The sequence below is a fragment of the Fukomys damarensis genome, unplaced genomic scaffold, assembly GCF_012274545.1.
Source record: "Fukomys damarensis isolate Sample0158 unplaced genomic scaffold, DMR_v1.0_HiC HiC_scaffold_1, whole genome shotgun sequence".
Taxonomy (NCBI): Eukaryota; Metazoa; Chordata; class Mammalia; order Rodentia; family Bathyergidae; genus Fukomys; species Fukomys damarensis.
Window position 1 is genome coordinate 71,150,735 of NW_022900913.1, and position 7,995 is coordinate 71,158,729.

The 7,995-nt window shown below is 37.0% G+C and overlaps 1 protein-coding gene across 1 annotated transcript in view; it reads left to right on the forward strand.

Moving 5' to 3' along the window:
• The first annotated feature begins 726 nt into the window (after positions 1-726).
• Positions 727-7,995, forward strand: part of LOC104861244 (ankyrin repeat domain-containing protein 26-like) — a 42,006-nt gene continuing 34,737 nt past the window's right edge. The window contains 3 exon segments of the mRNA XM_033763751.1: positions 727-1,091; positions 5,259-5,373; positions 5,527-5,700. Coding sequence (XP_033619642.1) covers positions 865-1,091; positions 5,259-5,373; positions 5,527-5,700 — 516 coding nt within the window. The 5' untranslated portion in view covers positions 727-864.

Below are 7,995 nucleotides of genomic sequence, written 5' to 3' on the forward strand. Positions count from 1 at the left end.
AAGTCATTCCTGTGAGATGGCATGACCATGATTCCAAATGAAGACAGTCCCAGCCTAAAAACAGACTTACAGGCCAATCTCTCTAATGCATATTAACACAAATGTCTCAACAAAATACTGGCAAAGAGAGTACAAGAAATTGTCAAAAATACATCATGAATCATTCCAGGGGCACAGGTAGACTTTTCAATATATACAAAGCAATAAAAGTAATACACAATATAAACAAAAATAAGGACAAATCACATGATAATCTCAATGGATGGTGAAAAAGCATTTGACAAAAAACAACATCCATTCGTGATATTAAAAAAAAAAATCACTGAAGCAAACAGTTGTAGAAAGACCTCATCTCAAACTGACAAAGGCCAATTTAGGACAAACCAACAATCACCATCATATTAAGTGAGAAGAAGCAGAATGCTTTGCCTCTAAAATAGGAACAAGATAAGGATGTCCAACATCACCATTCCTTCTCACTATAGTTCTTAAAACATTATCTGGAGAACTCAGGCAAGAGAAAGAAATAAAGATAATATACAGGAAAGGAAGAAGTCCCACGTGGACAGGTGCATCTATGTACTGAGAAGGCCTCTTGAGCATGCGCTGCATGCGCAGAAGCAGTTAGGCCTGGTGCGCATGCGCAGGGGGCAGTTATGCCTGGCGCGCATGCGCAGCATGAGACGCATGCACAGAGGCAGTTAAGCCTGGTGAGCATGCACCACAGGCTCAGAGGCACTTCGTCCTTTTGCTTGGTAACAGAGATTCCACCCGGGTGGAAGCCAGCAGCAGAGCCTAGAATTTGTTCTACAAGCTCAGTTGGCTAAACTTTTCGTTGGAGAAAGGCTGAACGGGAGGGCTAGGATGTCGATAGCCTCAGCCATTAGGAGGCTATTTGGCCTCAGTAGTAGGGGCCGGGTGCCCTCAGACCCCTCAGGCCTACAGGGCAGTTGCGGGGATCCGCAGCACAGAGCCCGCCCCAAGGCCATGGGCAAGCTACACAAGGCTGCCAGTGTGGGTGACACGGCAAAAGTGGAGCAGCGCCTCATGCTGAGGAAAAGTGGTGTCAATGACAGAGACAAGAAGCACAGGTAATGGGGCTTCAGGGGAGGGTGTGCAGGTGGGGCTGGGAAAGTGCAGGAGCAGTGGCAGGTCCAAGGTTGGAGGGCTGGACAGGGTGAGGAAGGGGAGAGGCAGGCAGGGGGAGGGCCCGAGAGGGTGAGAAGGGGATGAGGAGGGGGGACAGGTTAGAGGGGGGTCTATCCCCAGGCAGCCAAATATTTATGAGCAGCAAAATAAAATCAATCAGCGGTGATAGATCACTTGATTGACTACTTAAAAGAAATTTAACCACAGGAACAAATGTGTGTACAGGATTTTATTCTTAAAATCACATTAAGATAACTTTTATGCATTTTAAAAGAATACACTGAAATATTTCCCATAATATATCAATATTTTATATATAATGCATAATATTAATATATCATTTAAATAACTCCAATTAATGCAAACATTATAGGCTATTAACATGATATAAGACAAATAATATCAATAGAAATAAAAAATGGGATAAAGGAACTGGAGGGGGAAGAGGATTTAAAAAAGAAAGAAAGATTCTGCTACCTGCCTGTACAAGGTCCTGAGTTCAATTTCTGGTAGGGAGGGAGGAAAGGGGGAAGGAAGGAAGGGAGGTGTTGTTTAATATATAATATATTTATATATCTATATTATGTATTATATTTTATATCAATACATTAGATGATAATATAATATATATTATATATATCACATTACATATATTAATACATTATATAGTGATATGATATTATATAAATTCAGGGCTAGAACTTATTTGAATAAAATCTAGTATCCATTTTCTATCAGCCTTCACCTGTGCACATATGTTCTTTACTGAAGAATGTTACACGGAAACTGAAATTGAAACATGGCTCCATGTTCTTGACTAGAAATATTCAGTAGTCCCAAAATGTGAACTTTCTGTTCATCAGTTTTCTATAAACCCAATAAAACTGTCTCCTAACGCTTGACTTTACACACCCTCTTTTTCTATTTTGTCACTAAGAAAACGTAGTGAAGTCCTGCCTTGCTGGGTATCAAAACAAATTGTTTGCTAATCTCCCAAAAGACAAATAAATGAATGTAATTTAATAGAAAATCCAGAAACACTCAAGTATCTGTAAGAATTTAGAACTGAATACTGGTGACAACCACATGAGTTGGAAAATCAGAGTTACCCATGAATGAAATGCCTATTAACTGTTTGAAAATTATGAGCTAGAAATTTTTTTTCACAAAAATTCCTAGAGTATAGGTTACATTTTAGAAATAATACAATATGAGAAGGGTACCAAAAGAAAACACAAATGCCTATTTGTGCCTTCCTAAGAATGACCTCAAAAGCAAGCACTCTTTCTTTTTTTGTGTTCGGAGTTGTGCTCAGAGCCTGGTGCGAGCTAAACACACAACCTGCATAGAAACAGCCATTCTGATGTTTGACAATCAAAAGAAAAATCAAACTCTCCTTTATTTTAGAGAAAAGTTAACAAAATGAAAGACAATATACTTGCAAAAGATTTACAACATACATCAGATGCAAAATGTTTCTTTATTTTACAGAAATATTTTTCACCTCATCGAGGGAAAAATACTGAATTCTTATTTATTTATTTTGAAGTTGGGGATCACCAGTAAGCTACACTGAACTCTAAATTGGGTAAAGTATTCATGTTCAGACCTACAAGTGACCTATAAACATAGCAAAAAATACAGAGAGTCCCTGGTAAAGGGAATTTAATTTTAAAAAGGAATGAAATGCTGTTCCACATCTACAAAGATTTTGAAGATGAAGAGCAGTTTATACTGCTGCTTAAAATTTGTGGTGGCTAATGACTTATTTAAATAGACAATTTGGTGTGAGTTCTGTAGCATATTTTTAAAAAGCATGTTTCCACCCATCAATTCCATATTACTAAAATATCTTTAGTAAATAGAGACTCATGTCATTGGCTTTTCTTCAGCATTGCTTAAGGAGAGTCCATCAAAGAGATCATATTATTTGCACTGCATTCATAGGATAGAATAATATGGCCATTGAAGTTGGCATAGACATTGATGTATGTTGACATGAAAAGATGTACTCTGGTATATCAAGTGAGAAAAAGTCAGTTTGATTTTGTGTACATAAAAATAGACTGAAGTCTGTGTTAGCCAAAACGTGTGTACAAAATTGGATAAAATTTGTTTTCAGGCATTTGAATAAATGAACTTTTCTGTTCCTTTTTTATTATTTAGAAGTTTTTTTCTATTTCTAATATTTAAGATTTTCTCACTATCTTTTTGTTTCTAATTTTATTTCATTGACCTCAGAAAACATACTCAGTAATAGTTCAGTATTTTGATGTTTTTTGAGTCTTGCCGTCTGGATTATCATGTGATGAGTTTTGTAAATAGTTCTGTGTGCCTTTCTTTCCTTTCTCTTACCTGTGATTCATATAGTGAATGTATATAAAATTCAAAGAAAAGTTTACTGTTAATAAACTGGAGAACAACAGGAATATGAATTAGCACAGATAACAATTTTGTACTTTCTGTGTGTGTATTGGTATTTCTGCCAGCTCTAGGCTCCTTCAGAAGTAAAAGAATCTGTGCTTAGAGAATTTTTTATTATATGTATACATAATTCTGTGCATTGTACTATATATAGATTTACTACATATATGCAAGTCTAGATCATTTTAATTGTATCTTTATGGAAGTAAAAAATATCACATATAAGTGATTATTATTGTTGAAGAATTGCTGCTTTACTTTATACTCCCCAAGTATTTATCCATTCTTTCAATCCATTTATTCACCAAACATAACCTGAATACCTATTATATATTCTACTATCAGGATCCCTCCCTCCTTAAACCATCATGCTTACTTGTTCAGTCTAGCAAGTTGAGAGATTCAAAATTGAAGAACTTCAATTATTTTTTCAGCTTTAATTGAGTTTATTGGTAAATTTTAGGGGTACAGTACAGTTACATTCATTGTTGGGATCTTGTGCCTCTACATGACAAGTCTTGATTCTCATTTTTTCCCCTTACCCCTGCCCCCCTTCGCCCCCTCCGCCCAAGAGCTTCAGTTTTAATTGAAGCTTTCCTTCTTTCTTTTCAAGCCAAAACATCCTCTGAAGATAGGAAGTTATGTGACTCACTAAAGACTCTTGAAAATGTGAAACAGTACTAAAAGCTAATATTAAGCATTAGAAATATTTGATTTCTGTGCACTCTATAAATATAAATACTGAATAAAATGGGCTGTACCTACTCATTTGAAACCTCTGTTTTATTCAGGTTAAAATGAAAATCAAACTAAGGGTTGTTATTTTATATTATTTTACTTTGTTATTTAGCCCTCCTTCCTTGTAGTAGTTTTTAAATGCCAACCATGTGGCCCCTGCTGCCATAGACCTGTTGCTGTATCATATTTTACTTAATGTATGGCACGATGGATTATGTGATGACTTTGTATGAAGAACGCTTTTTCAGTGCACTTCTGCAGGATTTTCGTGTACAGAGATGAGATGTTGAGTCCATTTTCCCAGGAAGCAATTTTATTCGTGGCAGCACTGACTCAGTGAATTGGGATTCGTATGCAAAGGTTGAGTGCTGAACATGGATAGTTGCACCTTCTTCTGCAGATGATTTATTTTACTTAATTGAAATGCTGTCTTTCTTAAGTAGTGATTACAACATCTAATGATTATTGTTATTTGTTCTAGAAATAGTGCTAAATATTTTGTATGGATTCTTATTTAACCAGCACAGTAGTACACTGTGAGATAACTTCATTCATCATTTTGTAGATGAGAAAATTGAGGCATAGAAAGGCTCAAAGATAGCTAGAAAGTAAGAACTTAAATGAAATATTAAATCCAAGTTGAGCTCAATCCAAAACTTGCTCTTTCTGTAACAGTACGCTGCTCTGGGATGGGGAGGCTGTTGTGGCTCAGTGTAGAGCTCCTGATTAGTGTGGGCAAGACCCCAGCTCCCATCCCTGTACCACACACACAAACACAAAATCACCTGGCTGCACTTCCATGAATTGGTGAGTAATAAGTATTGTACATTTTAGAAGAAAATTAGCTATTTGTGTTGAAGACTATTTAATGTTCACCATTACAAGAACAATGGTGCATTTTGAAATAGAGCTCTGTAATTTCCTAAGATTCTTTCTCACTGTCATAGGACTGCTTTGCATTTTGCCTGTGTCTATGGCCATCCAGAAGTGGTGACTCTCCTGGTGGAGAAAAAATGTGACATCGATGCCCATGACAGGGAAAACAGTACCGCCCTGATTAAGGTGGGTAGCAGGCACCAATTTTAGCATGAGATGGATTACATTTAATTGCTGAAATAAAATTTAATTGATGTAATTTAATATAACTACTTGAGGCATGAGGAAGGTCTCTTTTGAGTTCCCGGAGTTGACATCCTCTTCTTACAATACCCACAGGCTGTACAATACCACCAGGAAGAGTGTGCAACTATTCTCTTGGAACACAGTGCCAATCCGAATGTTGCAGATGCTAACGGCAACACTGCTCTCCACTATGCAGTCTATTGGGAAAACTCATCAATAGCAGCAAAACTGCTTTCACACCATGCAGATACTGAGGCCAAAAATAAGGTATAGTTCAACCAATTTCTTTTCCAAGGTATTTGAAGTAGACGCATGTTAACAGTGACATACAGCTAGGGTCAGTTTTTCATAAGCTCAAGCGTTCCATGAATAAAAACACAATATTTAAAATAATTTAATAGTTAAAGATTTCACTTTAAATGTTGATAATGTTAAAGAAACACTAGAGGATAAAGGTTGCTTTTATGAAGTTATGGCAATATTTGTGAAAACACTGAAGTTTTAAGAAGTAACCCTTTTCTTTTTTCTATTATTTCTATCAAAGTATTTTTTCCTCCCCTTCCTTAGTGTAAAACAACAGAAGACAGCAACATTTGGCTTGGAAATAGGCTTTATTTTAAAATTTAAACAGAACAACCTCATCTCATAATAAGTGGAAATCTTGTTGCTGCTGACAAGTCATAAAAGTGATTCATTTTTTAGTGGTCTCACTTAAATGGGAAAACTGGAAAGGGAAAATGATTAGAAATATGCAGGTCAGTGGAGGTTATCATTTTTTCATTTTGTTTTTTTTTACCGGGGATTGAACTCTGGACCTTGATCTTAGAAGGCAGGTGCAGTACCACTGAGCTAAATCTCTTGTCCCTTGTTTGTTTTCTTCTTTTTGGAAAAATATTTTTCTGGTCTCTCTATATAGACAAGATGCTCTTTGTATGTTTTTATTTCTCTGTTTGTTTTTATTTAAACCAAAACATTTATTGGTAGATTTTATATATAAAATGATAACACTCACCACTGGGAAATTTGCACCTGTACATGTTATACCCCGCCTCTTGTTCTTTCCATTGTTCCTTCCCTTTGACCCCCTCCCCTCCCTATATAGAAACGCTTGCTTTGTTTCTGTGTTCACTTTTTTGCTTGTCCCATCCTTCCTATCCCCTTCCCTCTCCTTTGTGCCCCTTCCCATTTGAACATTTTCTTACCATTTCCCAATGCCTGTTATACATTTTAGTCTTTATTTCCCCTTTTAGTTTCTCACACCAGAGAAGCAATGCAGTATTTAAACAATGTGTGTCTGATTTTCAGTTTTGAGAATAGTTTTTTTGCAATACTGGAGATTGAACCCAGGGCCTTCACACTGAGCTACATCTGCAGCTCTTTTATGTTATCTTTTATTTTGAGACAGGGGCTCACTTTGTTGCCCAAGCTGGGCTTGAACTTTTAGTCTTCCTGCCTCAGCCTCCCACAGTGCAGGGATTACAGGCATGCACCGCTGTACCTCGCTTAGGAATAAAAATTCTTAGTTTAGAAAGTTGTATATTTGCAAAGTTGCAATTTTAGGAGAGCTCCGATGAAGCCAGATTGGCATTGGCTGGATGGTGCTTACATGGTAAGCAAGAGGAAATGAACAAATAATTAGCAGACATTCTCTCTGTTTCAGGCAGAAACAGCAACTGATATAATGATCTAAATTCTGCTTTCAAACCTATAATGTTTTGCTGGGAGCTGGGTGATAAGGGGCTTGTATAATGCATTTTGAATTTTGTAGTCTGGTCCCGCCCCTACCCAACAGGATTAAATGGAGCTTTTAGGGAGTAACTTTCTCTTACTTTCCCTTTTGAAAATCCCCAAATGGTAAAAAGAATCGGCTGTGTAGATGAGAGAAGACCAAAGTTTGACCTTCTAGGTTCTCTAGCTCTTATCTAGACTTGCACTTCTCAGAGGTCTGGGGAAAGTTTTGAAAATGTATGAGTTGCGACTGTCCCCTGAGATTTTGATTGAGTAAATCTAGTAAGGTCTGGACATGGATATTTACAACTGTTCCCTCAAGATTCTGATATAGCTCAGAACCATTTAATAAGCAAGTATAATGATGAATTCCCAAATCTCAGGAACTTAAGAAATCTGTGGAAGAGTTTGATTAAATACCACTTTCTTCCAGTCTCTCCTTTGCAACATATTAGCTCAGCTTTCATTTGTCTTTCTCCACCTCTGTCAATGGGAAGTTAGGAGGAGTATCGTTGGTGCTGTTGCTGTGCAGAATACCACCACTTTCCCGCCAACCTTCAGTCACTGACTGCTGTTGAGAAGCTCTGCAGAAATTCACTTATGGTTAGGCTGAGGCTGAATCTTTAAGAGTTTTACATCTCATTATTATCATTCAGAGGATGAGGTCAACAAATGTTGATTATTTTCAGAATTCTCTGAACTGAATAGTGGCAACCATGAGCCTGTTTTTAGTTGAAGGCATGTGGTAGACATCTCAATGTTTTAAGTTCACTGAGCCCTGGCAGAAATCAGTGAAGTTAGTCAGAAAGTAGATGAGAATGCTTTTTGAGCATT